General features: G+C 33.3%; 1 protein-coding gene across 3 annotated transcripts in view; it reads right to left on the bottom strand.

Moving 5' to 3' along the window:
* pxb (putative Hedgehog signaling attenuator pxb) overlaps positions 1 to 27748 on the bottom strand; it is a 196122-nt gene that overhangs the window by 7346 nt on the left and 161028 nt on the right. For all 3 annotated transcript variants that reach the window (XM_076126804.1, XM_076126805.1, XM_076126806.1), the window contains one exon: positions 15155 to 15267. In XM_076126804.1, the coding sequence (XP_075982919.1) occupies positions 15155 to 15267 (113 nt within the window). The remainder of the gene's footprint in view (positions 1 to 15154; positions 15268 to 27748) is intronic.

Raw genomic sequence — 27748 nt, 5'->3', positions numbered from 1 at the left:
CCGTTCAGTGGTTCCTCGTGACATCTATTTTCACCTAATTTCGTAATTATAATATTAAGTATTAGTAAAGAAGATAAATGCTTAAAGAGAAAAGCTAAAATAATCTCTGATTCCATTCACCAAAGTAAAGTTAATATTACCGTCTTCGAATAAAAGAACACAAGATCCAAAAACAAAACCAAAAAAGTCTTATGCATTTTATTACGTACCTCTAATTCAGGTAGCGGTCCACCATCATAATTTTATTATATTTAGAAGGGCCTAATGGTAGGGTGGTTATGATTGGTATAATTGCGGTGAGCGGTCCCAGGTTTGATAAAGATGTTGAGGTAAAAACTGCACGGGTCTTTGTGTATTTTTTGTGATTATTAATAATCGTATTGTTAGAATGGTCAGCTTTGATGGTGGTTTTTCGGTTTTGAAGTACTGAGTATGGTGTCTGTATAAGATTTAAATACTGATTTCCGCTTACATGTTATAAAAGACAAAAATGACGATAGCAGATTTTCAAAATAAAATTAAGGAGTATCTACTGGGTATCGATAATGACTTCATATAAATAAGTTTATGAGTTGCTGTTATAAAATACATATTATGAAGTATTCGGATTTTTATTGATTGATAAAATATATTTCTTAGGTTTTGTTACAAAAATATCCTTGTTTTCTCCAATTTTTTACACATTACATATCTTAAAGTCTACAGACGTACATTTAATCAAATTTCTTTCTAATATCCCTTGTACTTTTAACGTATTTATTTAATTAAACAGCATTTACCGTCAAAATTTCTAACCTGTCAAGAGCACACGTTAAAACGCAATAAAACTGTAAATCCAGACTATAAACCTTATAATCCGTTGTACAACAAACGGCGTCAGTTGCAGACATGCGACAAGTCGGTGCGACAAAGCGACGTACGACACTCTTCGAGTCTGGCGCGACCACCCGCGGGTGAGACCTTATGGGGAATGGGGATTGGCTTGCAAGCTTTTTATAGACATTTTTATGTGATACTTTTATGTAAAAGTCTTTGTTGGGGATTAAAACTGTTTGAACACTTTTCTACAACATAAACTAACGCCTGGTTTCTGAGGTACATTTAGCGGTAGTTTATCTATTCAATAGTGTTTAAACTCATGTAGAAAAAAATGCTATTGAAAAAATAAACTACCGTTAAATGTACTCGGAAACCGGGGGTAAGCTGTACATAATGTGAAATGAGCAAGGGAAGTTTGTAGATCGTGGCAAGTGGCGTTCTTTGGTCTCCGCCTACTCCTATTGGAAAAGCCGTGATTTTATGTATGAACGTACTTACTCGCAAGTACATACATAAAATCACGGCTTTTGAGGTTGAGTACTTACCTCAACTAAAACGTGTCATATGTACAAACATTTAATCAATACCCAACCCTTTCTCCACATGAAGATTTTATTCGATTAATGATCGAACCTAAAACCGTTTCACGCAGTGGATCGGTAAACATTTTAAAAAATTAAATAAATATATCAATTTCTACACTAAAAGCTTTACTTTACTTAGCCAATGCATAGCTCACAGACTGCACCACGACCGACGTAATCCACGTCGCATACCTTATCTGTTATCTCATTTTTAATGATAAAACTATCCTAGTTTCCTTATCTAAAATAATCTTTATAATCTCGCCAATAAAGTTCCAAATCCTTGGGCATAAACTTTGACATACGACCATTTGAAACTAGTGAGGGGCAATGAAAGTTTCTGTCTTTAGTCGATAAAGTTAATAAGATAAATCACATTAATACAGCTCGACAGTTGCTAGTAAATAAATACAAATAATTTGATTTCGTGTCGCGATTCCATAGATATCGATAAATAAAATCGATATACACCATTTTAATAAATTATCCGGTTCCGTTCAGATTAGTCGAGTTAATGGGAATCGATTAGACTATCCGAATCTGATTTTAAATCGATTAGGAATGTTATTTTTAGGCTTGTTACTCGCTACTAGTGGTAATAAATTTTGGGAATATTTATAAATATATTTAGATGGTTATCTTGTATTGTATTTTAATGTAATGGGAGCAATAATTTAAAAGATACCATCAATTTAGTATTTAAGTTTTTATGAAAAGAGTTGGAATCGACTATAAAAGCTTAATAAAAGTTTAGACAGTTATGTAGACAAACACGCAAATTCTGCCATTTTATTGTAACTCAATTTAAAAGGGAGCTGGCTTTAGTCATTTTAAAATTATGGTAGTTACTGAAACTAGACCATGCCAGACCTAGAATGGAACGCGAAACCACAACCTTACTTGTTGAGTACACTTTTTGTCGTAACACACAAACAGCTTATACGTAGTATTATTACTAAATCACAAGTATGAGAAATTACATACAGACAGATTATGCTCGAAATAAAAAAACATCGAACGAAAACTTTCTACCAAAACGATAATCTAAATATTACTAAAACCATAACCCATAAAAATGCTTGAAAAATCCGCAAAATAAACGTTTAGTGATATAAAATAAAATTTAATATCATAAATGGCAATGTTCACTGAAACACTTTTATGTGAAGGCACTTTTTCAACACAAAATATTTTAGGTAATTCAGTTTCAGCTGAAAATACACGTAGGCAGTGTTTTCGTGTCACGAACAGGTGTGTTCTTTAGGCAACAACGATTTAAAAGAGTATACTGACTTACTAAAAATAATAAGACATTTTGAAGCGTGAATGTTTGTGACTTTTTCAAAACTAAATGATTTTTGTTACTTCTGGATTTTTACAAAATTTTGCACACATAGTTGTTATTGAGAAAGAAAATATGCTGTCCCGACTCTACTTAACGCTGGCTAAGGACAAGACAAATAAGAGTGGTAGGAGTGTTTTGGTGGATTTTTTATACGGGTGAATTAAGAGCAGAGGCATTTCATAGAATAATAGTGACTCTATAGGTATATCTTTCTTAGTAAACTCCTGTGCTGATTTATACAAAGTTTAGTTTGGAGTAACTTTGAGTTCTAAAAAGCCAATTGTATTGGAAAGAATTGCAATAGGTTCAAAACATAAAGAAGTGTTTTAATGGTAAACAACAATGTGAGGTTTCCGAAGACGATGTCCAGGATAGCGCAAAGTTGAGGAGAAAGATAAGGAAAGTTGATCCCACTACTATATGGGATTCATAGCATGGAAGAGAGATAGAGAGAGAATAGTTAACATATTTATTATACTTATTACTAAGCTTTAGAAAAAACTACAGAGTAAAGAATAAATACAGACAGAGTAAATAGCACTAACGATGTTTACTTATTTATCCACTAAGCAGTAAATTGTTTGTTTATTTGTATTCGGTTATTTGCAAATAAAAGCTAGTGCTGTAACGTTATAATTAACGTATTTTTAAAGAAGAATGATTGTAAAGTTATTTCAAATACGTCATTAATTAGAAGATTTGAAGGGCAATACCTACCTACTTTGTATGGTTTAGTGAATTATCGCACATTTTTAGGAAAGCATGGTTCGATTGAGTTTTAAAGCCCTGCCTCACGAGGACGCCATGGCGGCCTAGTGAGGCAGGGCTCATAGAGTACATTGGTATTATTGGTTATTTTAAACAGAAAATACAGCTTTTAAAAGAACAAAAAGGACGAAAGTAGTGAAATACGTATGTGGGCTGAAGATGGGGTCCGAGTATTGATGATCTCACATTAAAAATACTTATAAAACAGTTATGTTATCAAAACAAGCATTGCAGTAGCAAATCAAATATCTAAGCTTTCCAAAGAGCGTTACCCAACAATTTTAATTGACACCTTCGAAAAAATCAAAACTAAACCAAACCAAATCTTTACAGACAGCGTTTTGTCGATAACCGCATGGTATCACGTTACCCGCGGCTATTGACACGGTACTAATGTTTTCCGACGTGCTATGAGGCGGAGTGACGTGTGACGGGACACGGAGTGACACGTGGCTAGCGTGACAGGTGTGAGGAGTGACGCTTCGAGCGTGATGATGACGTAATGGATTTGACAGGGGATTTTTAATAGTATTTTTTGTTAATGAACGTTCGATTCGGGTGAATGATTGAGGTTGTGATAGGAATCGTAATAATATCAATTAAAAGTCATTATTGAAATCTGTCGTATTAAGCCAGGATTACGTATTTACGCAGGTTTAAGGCGATTTCCATAAAAGATACTTTGAATTTGTCAGCTAGCTGCTTGTAAATTTGTGTCTGCATATTTTTCTTACTATAGTCCATTCATACTCATAGGGCAAACTCGCTAGTTCCAGGCCAGAGTTTTAGAATTATCTGAATGATGCCGATGATACATATTATTCCTTCAGTTTTTATAGTCAGCTCATATCAATATAACCAACCTTTGAACAAATAATTATTTGCACTTGTCCGCCAGCCCGTCATACTTTGGAACAAAACATTCTTCCTTTGCTCAGACCACCTTAGCGATGGCACTATCTTTCCAACCACGCGTAAAATTTTACAACAATTTTTTACACTTTATCAAATCATGCAACCGGTGTTACATGTATCTGAAATCTTATCTGGTGACTGTCTCTGATGGAGGTCCAATTAGAACAGTGTTATGGTACAGTTCATTGAACATACCGGCGCCTTCGAGCGGGTTTGTGATTACGTGTGATAGAGACTGATAGCGATGGAGATTTGGGATGTCATTTTTTGTTTTATTGTTTGGTTTTTGTACTAACTTTTTTACTTTAGTAAACTTATCTGGTGTGATTTCATGTATGGACGTTTTTCATATCTTAGAATCCGGAAAAGAATATCTCTCTAAACATCATAACCCGAGAAAAAGCATTATAAAGAAATTCGTTCGTAAACTAATTCTTTCGTAAGTTTGTATGCTCGAAAATCCATAAAGGAAAGGTTCGCTGCGGTTAACTTACGCCAGTTTAACCTAGTCACCTCTTTGCTATGTAAAGAATATTCGTAAATATACCTACGTATCTATGGCCAGAAAACCAATGAAGTGTAAGAAAACCCTAATTCGTTAGACATAAACAATGGTATGTATATGACAGTTGGTAACTCTATCAAATTACGCCTAATCCCTTTCAAGCTCAACACGTAGTCGGTAAGCAGGGGGTGTCAAAATTCTTAACACGCGGGAAGCGTTGAACTACAGTTAAACAAAAGTGGATTAAGTTACAAGTTTACAAGTTCCTTGTGTTGCTTGCGTGGTGATGACAGTGTAGTGGGGGATAGATTTTAGTAAGAGCTGTTTCGTAAAAGGTGTTTTGGTGACGTTATTTGCATACAGTTGGGCTTATCCCGGATCTCTCGATGGGTGATTTGGAGAAATATAGATTCAAAAAGTTTATTTGTAAATGTACTGGGTATGAAATGCTTTGGGACACGCCAATTTGTTATTATCTTTTAGTTTTACGTTGACCTTTTCAGACAAAACGCCAAGCAAAACTGTAGCTTAATGCATGAACGCGTTGTTTCCGTTGATTTGAGGCTGAGTTCTTAAAGTAAAACTTGCTTCCAAAGCAACAAAAATACTAGTAGAGCATATTTATCAAAGATAATATTATCCTTATGGTTCTTTGAAAGAAGTAAAACTTCTATATAATTCTAACCTCAAACTGGAAGAACTCTCAAGTGACTAACCAAAGCGATTCCTTCGAGACCTTTATATGACGTAAATGAAAACGTACAGAACTACAAATTATACATAGTTATAACTCCCTAAATCAAATAACTAGAACAGCCGTCATGTCAGAATTCACTTACTAAATCTTCAGTAAGTCGCTCTGAATTGATTAAAGGACCCAACTACGGTCAAAGTGTAACCTAAGACCCTGTTTGTATTATAACGTGAAAGTTTATATCCAATTAGGATTTGTGACTAAAACTAAATGGTAGATTGAAATTTAGTAAGTTTATGAGTGATAATTAATTATAGTTTGTATTTAATTAAAAGGTCCTTTGTGGAAAAGCTTTTAACATAATTTGCTTGAGTTCTGGAATAACATTATTTGTCAACTATTTTGCTGTTCTTTTGCTAAGTTGTTCTCTATAATAACTAGGGTTCTTAATTTCCCTCCCATCTTGTAGAATACGTTTATCTGCTTTACTCTACGTTTATCTCTTAATAAAATTCTATTAATTTTATTAATGTGTTTCTTATTTTCATTGGATGAGTCACTAAATTAATAATTAAATTCTTATACTACGAAAGCACTTTTTCTACAATGCTTTCTAAAGCCCTTGTAGGCTAAGTAGACTAATATTGACTAACTTGTAATACGAATATAGTACGTCAACCACAAACTACTCTTACATGAGACTTTTATTGTTAATTGCTTAACGCGGATGCATGTCATTCCACACACATCTACCGCAAAAATGTGTGATGTTGTGTATATGTTACTGTAAAAGCCCGAACGGTGGTAAATCCTAAGATTTTCCGGTATAACCTAAGATTTACCAACTCCCAATGGTAAAAGTCCGAACAATTCTTTTATTTCGAACTTTTACCTATATTCACTTGATGATATCGAGATGTCGCCGGAGCCGGTTAAAAAAAAATAACCACGAAGGCTAAGGTGGGAGCTTCGCTTCGCTCGCTCCCACCTTAGCCTTCTAACCTAACCTACCCATGTCGCTATGCCCAAAACTCCTTCTTTATAACTATGTCACAGTATATAATTATACCGTGAAATAGTTATAAACATAGTTATGAAGGAGGATTTTTTTATATATCGTAACATAGTTTTTAAACTCTGGCTTGTTCGGACTTTTACCATTGAGAGTTGGTAAATCTTAGGTTTTACCGGAAAATCTTAGGATTTACCACAGTTCGGGCTTTCACAGTAACATATAGATCTTACAATAACTTTTCTTGCAAAGACATCGCTCTTTTACACAAAGCCATCATCTATCCAACTTTCCTTAATACTACAAAATGCTATTATAAACAACGCCAAACTTAAATCAAGTGACAAAATAAAATATGGCTCTTCTTATTTTGAGCACTACATAGTTTTGATCAAGACGGCGAAGTTTCGGAAATTGGCAAATCGAAGTAGTTGCTGTTTTACTTTCAAAAGAATATATAAATTGCTTTTGGTTTTTCTAAATATAATCTTTCTTAGGTATTTCTTGTATTACTTTTTTTGTTTGATGTCATTGTGTTATTATTGGGCGAATAGAAATTGTTATTGTGATGTAGTAAGTTTGAGTGTTATTTCTATTATTAGGTTTTATTTCATTCTCAATGTTTGTTTTACTTGTAGTATTTAGCAGCAGATCTCCATGTTCTTTGGTCTCTGCCTTAGAAGTAGTGGTTTAAAGTTTAGATCTCCATGTTACCGGCGTTCTTTGGTCTCTGCCTTAGAAGTAGTAATGTTTCCGTACTATGATTTCGAAATAAATTGAATTACCGTTACGTAAACGCGATATGTGATAGACTATTCAATTCTCTTTGATTGACGAGCTTTCTAGTGACACAATAAATACTGTATATCGATGATTTTTTTATACTGAAAGGAAATCAATTTTGAGCAAGTAATTTACAAAAGAACTTTTGAAATCTTAACCTGTATCACAAGATTGTTAATTACTCAAATAAGTTGTAAATAAAGCATGATATTTGCTTTTAAAATCAAAGGTTTTGTCGACTCGTTCGATACAATGGATGAGAGCGACTGTTTCGAGTTTAGCGTGTCATTGTGAACACACACGCGTGACTAGTAGCGTCAACAAATTCATTAACATGTTTTGCTGTGTTTATTGGTGTCGGAAAAATCTTACTACGGACTACAGGTTATATTGCATTTGTCGTACAACGGGATAATACAGTAAAATTTTGTTTCATTAAAAGTCTAAAAACTCACTGCATTTTTGTAGGCTCTCACTATTTATCGAGTGATAGAGTTTAAACAAAACGTACAATGTTACATTGAAAACACGACAAATTAATATTTGAACAGTTAATTAAGGCTACAAAGACCAGAAGTAGAAAAATTTTAAGTACAAAGTAAAAAAATATACAAAACGATTTATAGTCTCAATGCGCATGTTTTAGATTCTAGGCCTTACACCTTCTTTCATTTGAGAATAACTTTGTCAAAACACTAGGACAGATAAGACTTAAATCTTAAAAGATGCATTTTTAAAATCATCCAACCCAACAATCGGCTTGCCGTTTACAAATCCTTTATATCCCACCGTCACGATGCGTGAACCGTTCACGATCCGTTCGAACCGCCACACAAAAATGAATTGAGATATTATGCAAATACTGATTGTATGCAGATATCCTATAATAAGCTGTACTTAGGAATCGCCGTACAATTTTCCATAATGAGTAAGACAATAGGCTTAATAAAGATATGGGTGTAGGGGTTTGATCGAGATAACCGGTAATTGGTCTTAGGCGTGGTACTGTGAAAATGTAATGGTCTAGTGAATACAGACGGCAGTTCAACACGGGAGCCTCTTTTTGTATTTTTTATATGCAATTTAGCAATACAAAGGGCCATTGATAAAGAAATAAGGATGCGTGAATAAATAGTTACGAAATGTTAGGTATATGCACGTTTGGCGCAGGGGTTAACGTGGTCACCCCTCACGAGTATCTGTTCTAAGCCTGGTTGTTAATTTATTTATAAAAGCATGTATTTAGAGGTATAAAACTATGTTTATGAGTTATTCCGTTTGGCAAGCTCTGCTTAGTTTGCAATCAAATGACCCTATGTGAGTTGTCCAACAACATTTATTTATTTTTATGATTGTGTTAAAACCCATTTGACATACTAAAATGGGTTCTTAAAACCATGCTTCCATGTTATCAGTCTATTAATACGGAATTTAGATTATGTAATAAAACTAAATAAAGTTAAGCGTTATAAAATCGTGTTTTAAAACTCAAGTATTTTCACACCACTTTTTCTTTCAAGTAAGGTTAGTAAATCATTAAAGTTTTATAAAAACTAAACATAATAATTTATAAAATTAAAATACACAAGCATTTTATTTTAAAAGAAAACATTTCTCTTTCATACAGTTTATTTATAAAAAATCAACAGTACTGGCTTTTTTCTTTAAAAATAAAATGCTTTGCAGGCACTAGAGGATACTTGGCTTAGGGTTGCCTCTCGAGTGGAGTGGTGGCCTAAAACAAAGGCTTGTAAATAGTGCTTTGTTCTAACCCTAGGTTGAGAGGCTCTAACAAGTTTGTGAAGTTCTGAATTCTATTTGAAAAGGCCGTTGAAAGTTTTTAAGGCAAGCTCGGGTTGGTAACAGAAATGCTAACTGAGGGCACCATTTGTTTTTGTGGTTTTTAGAGGGTTCAAAGTTTTGTAAGGACTTATTTTGTGCAGAAGTAATGGTTGTGTGGCTTTGTGACTCTCGTTTTGTTGATTCACGTGTTAATTTGTAGTTGGTTTCGAATATTGTGTGAAGTTCATTGGCATTGAATTGTTATTTATCCAATAAAAAATTTAGTCCTATTTTTTATATCTTTAAAATATTAAACGCGATACGATCAAAGTATTTAAAGGGTTTTAAGGAACTTAAGTTTACTTTTACTTTTTTAAAACACTCAGAAGATCACAATTAATTTTAAATTCCTAGAAAAATAAATTTATATGTAGGTACATTGGTGAATGTGTGTATATAAAATACTATAGTGTGTGTATATAAAATAGTATAGTAACTACGACAGAATAAGAGTTCCATACATAAAAAAATCCCTTCATTAGAAATTCCCTTCTGTTCCGCCGTTAACAATTAAAGTCTTAGCAAAAAGGCGTATCAAACATTTGATGTCTCAATCTCGATGCCTATTTCAATTACAAATCAGCTTGAATATTCATATGCCTATAAAACTGCGTCTAGAACGTGCGCAAGCGCCGGCCCGCCCTCGCCTCTGATTGGCTGGCCAATTTTGAATTGGCCAATAGCAGTCGCGCGGGAAACACGATGTGTAATTTTGGCATAATTAGTCACGCATTTGAAGCGACGTGAGGCGAAAAAAATATTGTGGTACGCCATTGTTTCGTTTTGAGTTTACTTTTGTGTAGTATTGTTTTGGTAAAATCTATGGCTATCTTTTTGGTACATCGCATCGGTTACTGGCTTACTTATCTATATTTAGAATGGTAGCTTCTTTCTATTTTCGAAATCTAACGGTTTATTTTGACATGATGACATTTTATTTTTTTTTAAAAAATAAATTCCGTCTGAATTGTTTGAATAAAAGTAAGTCATCAATCTAATTAAAAATATGTAGGTTTAATAGATCTTGAAACTATACCTTTTCATCAGTGAATGTAATTTTAAGTGACGATTTATTTTTATTTCTCGACGTTTTGGCTCAATTTCTTCGCCTTCGATCCTGTGATGGCTCTTGGCGTTAAAATTAACAGTCTTAAGCGAAAATACTTAGAAATCTGTTACATATTATGCATTGTAAAATCCAAATTAACTAGTAGAAGAAAAGAATCCATTTTTTAATAAAACACTGAAGGCAAAAGTCTGTGATAAGTTGTTAAAGCTGAGCGAACTTGTCGGCATTAAATCATGCCGAGAATTAACTCTTTAAGTTACTGCGAATAGGAAATGAATACTCGTCTTGTATTTTGTTTTAGTTTTACTATGAGGAAGATGGAGTGTTTTAGAGACTTTTCATATATTATGAAGCACTTTTAGATGTGATTAGTATTCGATGTATCAGTGATCTACACTTGCGTTTTACGGTAGGTCATAGCATATTGGTCCTCAAAAATATAGCTATTATGTTCAGTGAAACAAATCATTTTTTTTTTTCAGAAGCGTTTCTTTAATATTATTAAATGAATATATTTTGTGAAAAATAGATTATCAAACGTTGAAATACTTACACGTGACTAATAAAAGAAGAATAAAAATATACTTAAAATAGTTTTATTTTCAAGCATGAAAAGTGTTGGATAATCTAAAATATAATGCTTGATTATTTTTATGTTATTTTATTCCAAAAAAAAACCTTTAAAATGTGCCATGTGTACCATGTCGAAATCAGCTTAAGTTGCCCCAAGACAGAATGAAGTTGCACGATTATATTTCACAATTATATAAACATCACTTTTAAACTGTCAATAATATTGCACAACACAAACCTCAAACGCCGGCTTACATTCAGGAAATTATTTCACTGTACTACACAAGCATTAGATATGAAGCAATAAATCAGAGAACAAGATAGTTAACTAATACAAGTAATATTATCTGAGAGATTACAGAGTTGTATCTATTCGTGTATTGACGTGCCATGATTTATGGGGCTCTGTGTAGTGCGGTAGACGTGCGATTGTTTGATCGAAGAATTATTGAGTAGGAAACAATATTTCTCTTGATTTATCCATAGTTTTTCAGCAGATCAACGTAAATAATAATTGACTATTTGTCATAAATTTTGGACTTGAATTATGTCATCAATCGGTATGTAGATTTGAGTACTTTGTTAGGTACGTATAGTTCTTTGAACATAGGAAAAATACGATTTTCCTTATTCTGTTAAAAGAGAGAAAGATTTTTGGAGTCTATACGTACGGCATTAAAGCTTTAAAATCGTGCTACTGGGGGCTCTCAGCCACTAGTTAATTATGCTTTACTCTTAAAACTCTTCAAAAAGTCACACAACTATTTTGATACCTATACGAACGTTTCACTGCAAGGCAACGGTCTCATACCGGAATGAGGGAACTCAAGCATTGAGTCCACCATGTAAAAGATTTATTATTCAAAATATAATTTCTTACTGACACACCTCACACTACATCTTACAAAAGTACTGACTGTACATACTTTCTAAAAGCCTCCAAAATATCAAAATACCTTCAAAATACAACAAACAATAAGTTCCACCAAGTTCCGCTCCGCTGAATAAGGCGGCGTCTTGATTACAGATTCGCTGCATGTGCCCACCCCCTTATTTGCGTCACTCGCCGTGCGTGTGCATATACCGTTACAATTGTTCCGATCTCAGCGATTTAAACGGCGATAATGTCTGGAGGGAATATTTTATAGTGTACATAAGGCTTTATGTAAGAGTTTTTCAATATGTCATTGTGATGTTTAAGTTAACGTACTTTTGTTGGGATAGATCAGTTTTGTTTAGTTATTGTTTAAATGGAATTATAACTTTACTTACATAAATAATACGCTTTTTTCCACAAGGGTAGGTAAAGTCCAAAAAACGCCACTTGGTACGATCCTTACAAACTTCAAACTCCTCATCATCAGTTTATGTCATCACAGAATAGTAATAGTATCGATTTTTTGAATAGGCAAATTCCATTATCTAAAAACATAGTATTGTATTATACAACATAATTGTGTACGTTAGCTGACCCGCGCAACTTCGCTTGCGTCACATAAGAGAGTATACATAGGTCACAATTTTCCCCGTTTTTGTAACATTTTTCACTGGTACTCTGCTCCTATTGGTCGTAGCGTGATGATATATAAACTAAAGCCTTCCTCAATAAATAGGCTATCTAACAGTAAAATAATTCTTCAATTTCCACCAGTTGTTCCTGAGATTAGCGCGTTCAAACAAACAAACAAACTCTTCAGCTTTATAATATTAGTATAGTTTATCTTTGCAACATAATCCTTATCTCCGAAGCAAAACTATAACAGCTAGTCTATTCCCAGTTCATTTCCCGGTTGTGTCATTATTTGATAGATTTCACTCAGACGTATTGCGTGTTTAGTTCAACGTGGGTGTTGATGTTTTGTCCTTGTCTTTCGTATGATGAATGAGAGAGAGGGAGATAACAATTAAGCCGCTAGTGAAACTAGGCCGGTTATTATTGGTATCCCTTTCTTGTATTGGAAATGTTTATTTCTTTGAGTTTAGACCAAGGAAATGTGTTTTACAGTCTGTCATAATAATGCAACACTGGTTTACAATCTGTGCTGACATTTTTATATTAAAAAACATTTACACCTGCGAACTGGTGTAATGAAATTACATTTTAGATGACTTTTGTAAGACACTACTGTAAGGCACTAGATTTCGAGCCTAGAGAACAAAAACGGCAACACAAAAAACAACGATCCCAGAAATCATTATTAGCGATCTCGCTAATATAATGTTAGTTCCATTCGGGAATCAAATCTTGGATCTTTCCAAGGCAAAGATGTGGTATTCATCCAAGTCACAGACTTAACAATACATTTAATGCTAATATAAAAAAAAAACTAATTATTGTCTTAAAGTTTATTACTTCACCTTTTCAAACATAACCCTATAACGATTTAATTTGCCGTAGCTTATAATCTAATTAAGGGCTCATAGTTCTTACAGCTACTTATCAAGCATCCAGTTTCTAAATCCGACCGCCGTCAGTCCGACCCGATGACGTTTATATTGTGACACCTACAATTATTATACTTTTGGGGGTTTCAAGTTAAAGGCAGAAGCAATTTAATAAAAATAACATCTTCTGATGTACTGTTTAGAGTGCATTCCGTAAAAAATCTAATTGTAAAAGTAACGTTAACCGTCGCCGTAATCGATAATAACCTAATCTTATTTAGGAAATCTGATTTTATATAGAAATCTTATCCAAGTAAAAACTTATTGATCACTACGAAACAGGCAACGTTCAATTGCTTGGCCGAGAGCCAATTCTGATGAATACATAAAAAAATGAATTCAGTCACCTATACCACTATAACCTATCTTTGCCTTCGTTCCGTCGCCGATTACATATTCTCCTTAATACTATTTAATACCAAAGAAATGACTACGAAATTCGCTCTCGCTTCCTCTTACTATATACACCATTCAAAGTCTACCATAATCTAGAAGGTGACAGGCACTCTAATCAACTTTCTCGAACCATTGCCTCCACATGTGACGATGGCTTTAACAACGATTAAACTGTCACAGACGTGCCATTGTCGACACGCTCCGTAACACGGCTCTGTGCCTGATTAGCTTAATACCTTTTGTTTTTGTGTTGAACGAAATCTTTGAATGTCGTATGAGGTTGATTGGTTTTGTTTGAAAAAGGTCATAAGTGGTATTTTTTTATTCGTTACTGCTCAAATTCTGAATAAAGTTAGGTTTTAAGTTCACGTTAATCAAGTGGGAATAGAAGACTTATTTAATAATTACAAACTGTAGCGCGATTCTCTGCAGTCGGTACTGTCGAGTATCGAAAGTTTGACATTTAAAATGTAGTACCAAAATAGTTCCTAAGACGCCCGTTAGAAGCGCTGATCAGAAAATTTCTCGAAGAAATGCCAGTTGTCAGCGGTCGATATCATCGAACTACAGATTAAACCTAAAGAAGTCATTATTTCTAGTATGTCTTTCAAATTTTTGTTTCCATCTTTAAAACTTGTATTTGCCGAAGGGTTACCTTTGAGAGTACAAGACTAATTTCAAAATTCTTTCACTCACAAAAAGCGACGGTTTCTTAAAATAACGTTCATTAATTTCAGAGAATGGTAACCTAAAAACTTCTTCTCCTGGTTGCAAAGTGCCTTTTATATAACCTAACTATCTCAGGTTTTGTATCTATTCACTCGTTGAAGAAGCTAGTTATCTCGTTGGCTACGGTTGTCTTGCAAATATACGTCGTTATAAACTCATAATAGAGTAATAGCTAGATGCTTTTTCAGATAATAGACTTATATTACGGCTACTATGAGCTTCCATTGAGGTATAGAATAGCAAAGGAGAGGTGATTTAGTTCAGATTAAAAGTAAGGTATTTTCATTGCATATTGTGCTTATGTTGTTGTACACTTACAACCGAATGTACATAATTCATTATAAGTGATGATTAAAAGTATTAATATTGCTAGAATGCATGTGAAAGTGACAAAGGCATGAAAAAAGAATTGCTTATCATTAAGAGGTGGTTTCTGCATCCAGCCGTGTGTGTGTGGATTTCTAATACTGAGTATTGTTGATAAAGTGACTTTTAAATGTTTTCTACTGTTTTATGTGTAATTTAAGCAGCGATATTTTTTTATCATCCCATCACAATACTTGTACTAAAAAACTATGAGAACCTATTTATATTAGACAGTCTTTCATAGTCTAAACTACAGTCACCTATCTGTCGATAAGAACTTTACAAGCAAGTCTAACTCAGTTTACTTACTTCCAAACCAGGATAGCACCGACGAGTATGCCGACGACAAGCACGATGGAGCACAGTGCGATCACCGCTGATGTCTGCAGTGACGGCCCACTGTGATTGTATGCGTCTATCTTCTGTAACAAGGAGAAGAAAATAATTAGGAAAGAAAAAAAAATGGGATTAAATACCAATATACCTAGAAATTGATTTTAATTATATCGATGACAAAAAATAGTGGAGAGTCTGGCAATGCTATGTGTTTAAACATATGTAATATTATTAAAATTTATACATTTTCATATAAATCTGAGGGTTTTTAATAAGTTGAAGAATAACATAATATTTAAATCATATTGTTTTAGTTGATTTGTCCTAAGCGACTACATGATATAGTGTAAGGATAGTCATGGGCGATATAGAGTTAAAATAACTTCTCAGAATATTATTTTTGTATAATTGGATAAGACAAAATACTTTTTAAGATGCGCTAACTACAAAAGCTAATCTTGGGATTAGGGGTTATAATTCAAAGTAAATTAAAATATTTACATGTAAAATTATATTACGGAAATCATAAGCCTTCTTTTCTTCACTGTCATTATCGAAGGCATTTCTTCATTATATCATATCATAAAACATAACACAAAAAGGAATCCTATTCATAAAATATCAATCAACAGAGTGTATCAATAATGGTAATAAGTGGTTCTACGTTTGGAATGTGTCCAGGAGATGGGAGACGGAGAAGTTAATTTGTTTTATAAGCAAAATGTGTGTTTGGCGAATATCTAGGTTCTGTTATGTAACTTTTACGGGTCATTTAATTAATTAAATGTAGGGAACTTTGATTATTCGGTTTTACTTTTTGACGATTCCAGGATCGAGCAGAAATAGTGTCTGTCTTTTTCCTAAATTATATAACGATTTATCGGTTTTAAATGTGGTGTTCCTTGAATTTATTAATATTTGACGATTCTACGTTTACGACCTCTTTTCCGAATAGTGTTGTGTCATTCAAATCTGAAAAGATATAGGTATTATATATTATGGTTTTTGTTTTTAGCATATACTTTGATATATTTGTCAAAAAAAAATCAGTACAGAAATAATAAAATTGCGATATAAGTACTCTAACAGCTATTTCTAGGAAAATTTCAATAAAGTTAATGATATCAAAGCGTAAACGCAAACACAATATGAAGTCCGTGGTACTACAAAGACTTCATATTTCATGAAAATACCTACACAAAAATCCTCTCCATACCCATTCATAGAAAATCTCTAAACAAAACTAAACAATTCACAATCTGCGCATTACTTTATAAAATTTTAAACTACTCACATCCCTATCATTTTAATATTCAAATGCATCAGAAAACCGCTGTAAGCAACATTACTGAAATTAACTTTTCAGCTTATCTTAAAATCATTTCATATGCATTATGATAAAGCACTTTAGATTTAATTTTTCATTCTATGAGAGTTACGGCATAATGTACGTTTTGTTCCTTTAGCCTCGGCGCCATATTGTTGAGAGATAGTGATGTGACATGCAATGTACAGTAATGGAATTAATTTTTATTTTTTTGTTTCTTTTTGAGGCAAAAAGATGATTATTCAATTAAACCGTAGATTTTTGCCTTTTCAGAACTTAACTGAAGAAACCGCTACGTAATAGCTAAGTAAATAACATATAGATAGTTCATTCATTAATATGACAGTCATTTTTCACATTTTTTCAGTACTATTTATTACATATTTTATTTGCAATAGGTAGAATTTATAGTAATACAACAGTAGTTCATTTATCTATAAAATAAATGTTGATTAATTTTATTACTTCATTAAAAACTAAAATTGAAAAGACCCCGCCTTCCAGGTAGGCGAGACGGAAATAATCGCCTCCGACATATGGTAGGATTTTAATTTGAAATAATTATTATGGGTCTGCTAAGGGGTCGCAAGGTGTTTGGGGATGAAAATGGTAGGCGTGTTTATATATTAATTTCGTGCGATGACGTCACGCAACTGATAACAATATGGATAAAAAGCATTTTGTTTTTTTTTCTGTTGTTTCCCGTTTAGTCCAGATGGTAGTAGTGACGGTTTGAGTATGTATTTTTATTGTTCCTATTTACCTCCTCGGGCTTCGTTGGCTATGTTTATATGATACTAGCTGACCCGCGCAACTTCGCTTGCGTCACATAACAGAGTTTGGGTCATAATTTACCCCGTAATTCTCACATTTTTCGTAGCTACTCCGCTCTTAATGGCCGTAGCGTAATGTTATATAGCTTTACGCCCTTGCTCGATAAATGATCTATTCCACACAAAAATATTTTTTCAATTCAATTCGAATCAGCAGTCCTGAGATTAGCGCGTTCAAACAAACAAACTCTTTAGCTTTATAATATTAGTATAGATAGAAGTATAGATTATTTAGGAGTTTGGTAAAGTTAATAGCATGTAGAGTACTTATAAAGACAATGGACTGTATTGGACTTTCTTACACTATTTTTTTTATTCCATTTGTGGCTAGTGCTCTTCCTCTTTACTTCAACATGTGACAAGATGTCGAATATTGAAAAAAGGGAGGTATATCTGTACACAGTTGTACTTCTGTAAGTTTATATTTATCTCAAACAAAACTTTAATATTCTCGCAGTGAAAAATCAATATCACTCACTGAATTTTTATACAACGACTCGTAGAATCAATTGTTCGCAATAAAAAGCTAAACCAAGCACGCTTTTATATTTCATTCAAAGAAATAGGTGAAAAGGCTCACGTATTTCTATTAACTTGGTTTTAATGTTATTTTTTGTATGGAAGTAGTGTTGATTTATATTTCGATATTGCAAGCTTACTGTGTTGGACGTTACTTGAATTGCGTATTATGTTTTACGAGCCACGGATTGCTTGGTAAAATGTTTCGGTACATAAAATTGCCGTGAAATAGTGTAGATTTTAAGATTTTGGAGTGTAATTGCTTTTAGATAGGTGATGCAATATTTTAGTCTAGTGGTTAGATACAACTTAGAATATGTCATCACTTATTTTTTCAAAGAAGCAGACAAAGCTTAGTTATAACGTAATCTGTTACTAGTAACATATTTGTTAGTATATTTGCTATATTTTGTCATCTTAAAAGACGGAAACCGTGTTCTTTTGATGACCAACACATCCAATATATGAAACGGCTATATTTTTCAATGAAATAAAAACAAAATTATGCTTTGTATGTGTGTGTGTATGTTTATTATATACATGCATTGTGCGTGACTGACACGCAAGAGCACACACAAAAACTGTCATTCCCATACATTTTTTGACAGCTGATGTATTTGACGCGATGAACACGCAAAGCTGTTAATTTATTATGTACTAGCTGACCCCCGCAACTTCGCTTGCGTCACATAAGAGAGTCATATTTTCCCCGTTTTTGTAACATTTTTCACTGGTACTTTGCGCCTATTGGTCGTAGCGTGATGATAAATAGCCTATAGCCTTCCTCGATAAATTGGCTATCTAACACTGAAAGGATTTTTCAAATCGGATAAGTAGTTCCTGAGATAAGCGCGTTCAAACCAACAAACAAACTCTTCAGCTTTACAATATTAGTATAGATGAAGCTACAAAATTGATCGTAAATCGTTAATGCAAATATGAACGTAGCTGTAAAATCGATTATCACTTATCGACAACAAACGTTCCCATCACTAGGGTTCATTATGTACTCGCATAATAGTCCTTTAACTAGTGTTGTACTCAGTTGACAATAACGTTACATATTTCAATATTAGAACTTAGTAATACTAAATTATTTAGTAATATACTCTTGTAATAGACCGTCACTAATGATCGGAATAGAATTGCTAGATTATTATGTTATGGCGGTACGTGTAGCGAATATTAGGCGTAATTCGAATATTATTACTGAAATGGGAATGAGATGAGGATAATAGAAATGAAATTTATGCTAGATTTAGGTCTGTAATGTTGTAGTAAAATTGTCGCCGCTTTGAAGTTTTGATACCTTTAATAAAATGTTATTTAGAAACGTAGCGAAGGCGAGACAGACACGAGGCGAAAGCGAGATTTCCTAAAAATAATTAATTTAGTACCGTTCATACAAGCATAAATAAGTTTTAAGTATCATAAATTTGATTGCGCGAGGCTTTCTATTGTTTGATGTGTAAGTCTGTAAATTTCAGTACTACGAAGTATCGCCTCTGCTACGTCTCCAGTAGTCAATAGAAAAATTCTAATAAAAACAAAAAGTTATGTAACACAAAATTGTGTAACCATTTCAGTACATTCGCGGAAAACTCCATATTTATAGAATTTTTGCCAACAATATTTCCAATTCCCAGAGCTGGAACCTAATAAATTCATTCAATGAAATTGAAACAACGCCCGACAATACCGTTCATTTCACATAAAACTAATCTCGCAACAAATACTGTGGTGAAACGGCCAGTTAACAAAGACCTCAGTATTCAAACCATCATAATCATATTTGAAAGCAATTTTAAATTTATTTAAGGGTTGTAGAGGTCAAGTTATGTTGGTCGCTGTATCAGTAAGATCTATGAGGGTGGAATGTTTTTATATACGCGCTAACATATCGCGATTAAAAGGGCACGCTGTGTTTTTTATTGTTTTGTAATAAAATATGCTATTAAAACATGTAGGTTTATTGGTGTTTATTGAAATTATTTTTGTGATTTATAAAGGGTGTGACACTAAATTCAAGTACCACTAATTCATGAAAAGTCATAGCAACTTTGAAGTTTTTAATTATGAAGTTTCACGTCGTTTATCTTTTTCAGTTTTTTTCACTTTCTGTCAGAAAGAGCAGTAGTCTGTAATAAATACACAATGTTTTATTATTTTAATTGTGACTTTACATCAACCGTGGTCCCTTACGTTTAGAAGTTAAATTTTTACATAATTCACCGTTTTTACTAGAAACTACATCTTCTGTTTTAGTTTACAAAATTTCCTATAAGCACTACATACATAAGGGTTTTTATTAATGACTTCTAAAAGATGAAGCTACCAACTACTACTTGATACCTGAACTCTCAATATAAAAACCTTTAACTACCATTAAATTAGAAGCCATGGCTTTAAACCAGCATCTTTCGAAAGGAAATTAAAAATTAAACCCAGTCTAAAGTTGCACTTAATAATATTAGACGTTAAAGTCAACGCTGAAAGGGTCTTCGCTGGCTGTCTTCAAGACCTGTCGATTCGCAATTAGCTGCCAGTTACACGGACTTTTTATACATTTTATCATTAACCTGGGAAATATTAAATGTGGTTTTAGAAGTCTTATTATTATTACTAAGGAATCTTAAAGGATATTTGAAACCCAATCGGATATACTTAAGGCCAAAGCTGTTTTATTGATAGCCTTGTAAACTACTTAAGTTAGTTGTTGTTTTGTCTTTCTCGCTCATAGGTATTTTGAAACTTAACAGAAGGTGACAAAAAATTGCTAATTAATCTGCACGACTGTTAGATATATTAATAACACAGATATTGAGGGATATCTACAACAATTAGCTTCTACCCGTGACTTCGCCCGTGAGAATAAATCTCCCCGGTGTAAAAGATATCTTTAGTGTTAATTTAGGTTTTTTTTGTTTTTTTAGGTAATAACATATTTTATTAAAATCCGCCCAGTAGTTTTAGCGCCAATAAGTTACAAATCTCTTTATAATACTAGTATAGCCTACGTATATTTCAACGAACACCAAGAGAATAGCGAATAATAATGTATTGGTTCTATTGATACAATAGCCAACTTTACATTCATGATATAATTTACGACATTGAAACTTGAAAGCGGTAAGAAGCTCTTTGACGCTTTTATGAACCATAGTATTTTACTAACACAATGGATAAAAGAACAGAACTGAAGTAGTTTAGATATAATCATATCTATTCTTAATAGTATGAATGCTAAATTATGTCTATTTCACTTTCGCGGCCAAAACGTAAATATTTATTATGAAAATGGTTGAAATATTTTTGGACAAAACATTGGATTTGGATATTGTTCTAAATTCATACTCGAGCTCATCAAAATATAAATGTTTGTCCTGGCCACACGCGGTTGTTACGGCGAGGTGACCACTTTAACCACTGCGTCTCTAGTTAAGTTATTTTTTGCAAAGTATTACTTCTTAGGAAAATAGAATCAATGATGAGCAGATCCACGATGTACAGCTAGTTTTTATAACAAAAGCGACAGTACATAATTACATTTTCATTGCAGTACCACGACAAAACCCTAAACTATTATTTCAACATACTCGTATGTAAATGCTACTTACCGAATTACCCCACAAAATGGGGAGCGTACCATAATGGAATAATACAATGATTTGTTATAATTGGATAGATCATATCTCTTGTATGTATAATTTATTTTTGATAAACAACCGGCCATTTTTTTATTAATTGAATACACGGTACCTGTGTAAACTTTTGTGTAGGGGGAAATGAAAATTGATGACGCGCCGTGTCTAGTTGAGTTTGGAGGAAGTTATGAAATAAATGGATGGAAGAGAGAATCTGGTGTGACAAGTTCAATTATTATGTTATGCGTTCTTGGATGACATTTTACGTAATCGTATTTACTGAATGGATTTAAAAGGTTTTTGCCTTTTCTGGACACAAATGTCAACTAACCGGGTACGACTGCAAATTATAGATATCGGGATGTTTCAGCGAAGGATTGGGACTATAATAGCTCTGCATACGTATATAACTGCATCGAAAAGCAAAAATCAAGCAAAACTTAGTTCAAACTTTCATCAAACATAAACATAACAAAAGCAAAAAAACAGAACAGTCTATTAATTCAACAAAAATATCTCTGCTCAAAGGATCCCAAACAAATCTCAATAATTCATTCAGCCAAAAAAATTGCTGATCCAATCCGAGCTAAGATGAATTTCCGAATGAGTTCGGACGAGCAAAAATACAAGGTGTAGGTACGATACCGAATGATAATATTGATCAAATCCGAACCATGAGCTTGGGAGTCAGCGGTCATACGCATAAAAACTTTACGAGCAGGGCTGCCATCCAAATTTACTCGACGACGATACGCCAGGTATAAAGACCAAAACCAATTCCTCCTATCTAGTTAAAACTCCCAATCTCTACCTCCAACTTAACGGCACCAATATCCAGATTATTTCAGACACCGAATTTACTAAACCTACAGAATTGGAACATGTTAAATTTTCCGTCGACTTTTTTAGATGTTTGAAGCCACGGTATTTCCTGACAGCCCTGTATAAGGATGATAACAATCTAAGCGCATGTCCCCAGAATGCATTAAGTCTGAAAAAGGGTCGTCCATTTGTCAAAATGTGGCACTATCAGAACGGGAATCCGTCATCGGTCCCGAGACAATATATTGGGGCATATCTCACGGAATCTTACAAACAATATCTTCGGAAAAAAATCTTGTGAGGCCGAGTAGAGGTAAACTGGCATTATCATTTTCTAGCATGGTTTAGTCGATGTATGATAACGAATGTGATTTGTATTAGTCATACGGCAAATTTGTTATCGAGTCTTGAGATTTTAGGCTCATGTAGCCTTCGAGATCAAATTGATACCTATCTGAGTGTCCAAAAATAACGTATGTATATTTAACTAAGTGATGGTTATGAACAGTTTACTGATTAGCTATTGTGAATTGCAATATGGAATTGGTTGTTTTATTATTTGAAACCATTATTTGCAGCTATATTTTTTTCCTTAATTTATTTTGTCATTAGTAACATTACAATACTTGTTCCTTAAGTTAAAAAAACTGGTCGTCTTCTTCAAAAAACCAAAACGGGTTTTCGTTCCCAAAAAGCGGGACCCTAAACCAAAATTATATTCAAGAAAGCTCGGTCTGTTTATCGAACTGTCTATCTTGCGACGGTAGCCGATTCGTCAATGCCCCTTCCTTAATTAATAAAAGACTCTTTCTTTTAAGAGAAAAAAAAATGAATGAGAGCCTTAATTAATTTGGGTTGGCCGAAGTTTCGGTAAATTATGATTATCGGGACCTCGACGTTTTGCAGCGAAGCGTTTTTTGAGGATTCAAAGGCTGTTGAAGCAGTGATTATTTGTTTGAATTAATAGTGTTTGTGTAAGGACTTCCTTTTAAGGATTCTGTCATCGGTGCCGGTGCTTGCTTTAGTGATCGGTAGTGGAAGATAATACAGTTTATTATCCGGCTTCTTGAAGTTTACTAAATATTTTTGCTGCCAAAATGTGTAGTTTATAGTAGCCTTAACTTTCGGCTTAAATTATTAGGAGTCATTTATCTTCACAATAATTTAAGAGATTCATTAACATGGTTTGTTATAGTTTATCAGTTGAAAAAAATATAATGAATTATAAAAAGTCGTATCTATACAATCATAAACATTATCACATATATTGAAAGCAGTATCAAAATAACCGCAAAGTGAACATAAAATTTAAAAAAATGTTTTACAAGAATAATCCTATTTGTTTTAGGACTCATATGCGACAGAAGATTTCCCTAGCCTTGAACTCAATATCTACATCATCGTCTATTATGGCTAAATAAACACAACCACGCTAATTCTCAAGCTTCTGTATTCGTAAATAATTTAAAATAAAAAGCGAAGAAACGAAATTATTTAAACAGTCACTCGTCTGGATTTACATACCGCCCTAAACCAGTCTTTTCTTGTAAGTATATTATGCGCATATTTAAAACGCTGTCTCATCTTGGACAATTAGTAACAAACTTCATTGTTTAAGATACTCAGACTGTTTGAATAGTTTAAATTTACAAGTGGGAAGGCGCTTTGTTAAATGATGAGTTTTATTATGATACTTAGATCTGTGATTTAGGTAGGCTTTTATGCTCTTAGTATTCTAGGTAAGTAAGATAATAAGAATTCTATTAATTCAGCAGTTATAAGAGCCCTTCATACTATCGTTTGTTTTGCGTACGAGAAACGTATGTGCAGCGCATAACACCCTGACAACGCAATGCATGTGTTGCTATACATGTGCATATTACCCAGGTGCAATCTCTATTCCATCACTTTCTTAGCCCAGTAGAATGCCATGCGACACGACCAGCAAGAGATCAAGCGCAGGACCGACAGTATAATCTTGATTGAAAACCCAGGAGTATGTTTTTAGTTCGATCCGGGATTTGAACCGGAGACTTTTGCACAGCTGTCTTATACACTACCATATGGAAGGACTTGCTTAGTTACGGACCTTAACGGCCTGTGTTTTCCATTCACTTTACAAACAATATGGCTATACACTCGTATTGTATAGATATAGAGCAGTAGTATCTAATTGAAGCCAAATGACTTCAGTTTCATTTAGTTAAATGGACATGCAATAAGACAATTACGGTATGGGAAAACTATCCCTTAATTCAGTGATGGCATGTTTTAAAAGAATTGGCAGTTTTGAGTTGACACGAAAATGTTATTCAGAAAATACGAAAAGAGCTATTTTGTTATAAGTATTAATAAAGACTTCCTTTTTTACCAAGTTCCTAAAAACTTAGATATCTAAAATGTCGGCCCTGTAATGAGATTGTAAATGATTTATTAGTGTTCTCAAAATAATGCCTATTATGTGCCTGTAGTTTACATAAACAGAATAAAAATTGCTTATAATATAAATTTAAGAAATAATAAACACAATGCTATTCAATAAATAAGATAAAACAGCCGAAACTGCAGAAAAACTTTCGCTTGAAACAACGCCCCACTTCGGTACATTCTAAAACCTTCGCAAAGTAATGTCCTATCTTCGTAAAACAAATTTTAATTATCTCTAATAGCTTTCCACACGTCTAACTACAAACAAAGCATTAAGCCTCTATATCTGTGCAAATATAAGCACCTGCTGTTATCCGAGCATGTCAATATGTGTTCTGCACCTACTCGCTTGTTTGTACTTAATCCTATTATTTGCCAATTATAATATGTATAAATAATGTAGTAGGCAGAGTAGTTTAGTAATTATGTTTGGAAGGTTTTTTGAGGGTAGAAGGGGGTTGATAAAGCCACTGTTGAGTGATATAACGTTGATGTTAATAGAAGAGAATTTAAAGTATTGAAATCGATTTTAAACGTTTTTTAAACACTACAATTATTGAGGGTCCTAATGCTCAGAGATCCAGCAATAAATACAAAGCAAATTATCACTGTCCTCATATAACGAAGTCTGTCTGGAAATGAAAGAATACTTGTCTCGATTTAAGCCTTCTTCCTTGACAGAATATTATGTGTAAAAAAACACATACAATGTTGTCAAGAATGTGTTAAGTATTCTTCAACATTATTATGAGTCACTCTTACGTGTGGTATTAAAGACCCCTCCGTATCCACAAAAGGAAGCTCATTCAGATAAAAAACGGCATAACCTTTTTAAAATACCAATTTGTGACACACTTAGCAACAAAAGACCGCTAAATACTTTCCGATAAACCATAGATAAGACCACCCAATTCTTCTGCGAAAGGTGACGAATGTTTAAGAATGTTTCATATTATTTTCCTTGTAAAATAGGTGTTGATGTATCAATAAAACTAGTATAGAACTCCTTGAAATTACGAGCTAAATTCTACCTTATTCGCGTGTGTATAGGATTCAAATTCAAAATGTGAGTGCATTTTGATCGTAACTTGCAAACGCTGGCGAATTCGTCAAGAATATTTTGTTGCAAAGGATTTTAGTTCATATGTGTTGTGCTTTAAGGTTGGTTTTCATATGTGCTGTAATATTGGGCTTCCGTACGCTGTGTCAGAAGTGAATTAGGTATAATTATCAAGCGGTTGACGTCTTAATCATTTTGTAGGGCGTTCTAACCGCAAAATTTAAGCGCTATAGGTTTTAGTTCCGGAGCAAAATTAGTACCGAAACATGTTGCTAAATGGATTCATATCTTAGGGATTATTTTTTGCTTTTTGCCTTTAATTGAATTGGATACAAATGCGTTTGCATACTTTCTGTGCTTACGTATTTTCTTGTCTTTTTATAAATACTACTTACATAAGCTGTGTTTATTTTGGAGTCATGAATCAGAAGACGGTACATGCGTTGTTCAAAGATGTTTATTTAAAACTTTTATGTATGTCAGGTAGTTTTGTTTTGTAAAGAGCTTTCTTAATAAACAAACGATGCACGTATCACAATTACTATACTCATAATATACTTTTTGGGCCGTTTATAAACTTTCGCGTTTGATTAATATTTATTTATGTATGTATTTAAGAATCAAATCAATGCTATCTTCTTATCACTTCAACATTCCATCCAAATAAACTTTGAACTTCATAAAATAAACCCATTTACCGACCGAGCTATAATAAAGAAATAAATATACCTAATCGATAACGACCCACCGCAATTCGCATTTAAACTGACACCAAGAAGTCATTAATTCCAACATCATTATTAAGTTGTAAGACCGACACCTTCCTTGAAACACTTTGGGTGTTCCGATCAAAAAATTTTTATTTGTACAATAAAAATAAAATCGATTGACCACATGTTGTTTTCAACGCGAATTTTATTCCAAGAACAAGGATAAATAAATTAGGTTCTCATTAATTCGGACACCCAGAAACATTTTTATAGATTCTACAAGTTTATTTACACGAAAAGCGATTTAGATTTTGATTCCAGGATCAGTTAAAGTGTATGTGTAAATGTATGATTTCTGAGTACATTTAGCGTTAGTTTATCTATTCAAAAGAGTTTTTTATATTAGTTTAAACGCTATGGAATAGATTCCTTAGACCTAGACCTTAACCGGCGGTGTTTCTCCTGAATTTTTTAATAGTATGTTGGATGGAACTAACGTTATAAACGGTTTAAACTGAATATTTTCTATACATCTCTACGATAAATAATCGAGTATAACACCAAACTTATGTATATCATTTTATGCAATACAGATACTGTATTATCGAGTAATCATAAGGTTGATTTAAATAACTTATTTATAACACAATACTTCGGGCGTTGTTCTATTTTCAATACTAAACTCGTTAACTGGGTCTAAAGTAATAGGAAATCGCCCTATTGATTCTGTATGACTAAGCTGTTAGTTTCAAATTATCACAGCAGAATCGACTGTCGTAATTTACAATAATCGTTTACATTTACAAGTAATTACCTATTGATGTCTCAATCCTATTAGGTTTAGGATGGCTTTCCACCAAAGATGTGCTATGCAGCTATACTACAAAGATATATTAATAGCTAAGCTATGAAACTAAATAACAGTTTGCACCAATACTAAGCTATGTAGCTGTGCGAGAAAGATGTGCTATGAAGATGCGCTGCTGCGAAGTATTATAACTACACCACTCGTGACTATCCATAGCATACATCCGGGGCACGCATCCTTACATATAAAAAACATATCTTAGCTGTATCCGTTTTCACCTGAGCTTTGCTACATATAGCATAGCACTCGTGCATACATCAATAAATATAAATATAATTGAACAACTCAAGTATTACAGCTATTAGTAACCAAATAACTGATAAACATATACTTCTAAATACATACTTATATATATAA

This window comes from Anticarsia gemmatalis, chromosome 19 (assembly GCF_050436995.1).
Source record: "Anticarsia gemmatalis isolate Benzon Research Colony breed Stoneville strain chromosome 19, ilAntGemm2 primary, whole genome shotgun sequence".
In the NCBI taxonomy this organism is placed as follows: domain Eukaryota; kingdom Metazoa; phylum Arthropoda; class Insecta; order Lepidoptera; family Erebidae; genus Anticarsia; species Anticarsia gemmatalis.
The sequence above is the reverse complement of the archived record's forward strand: the minus strand, read 5'-3'. Positions and strand labels throughout refer to the sequence as shown.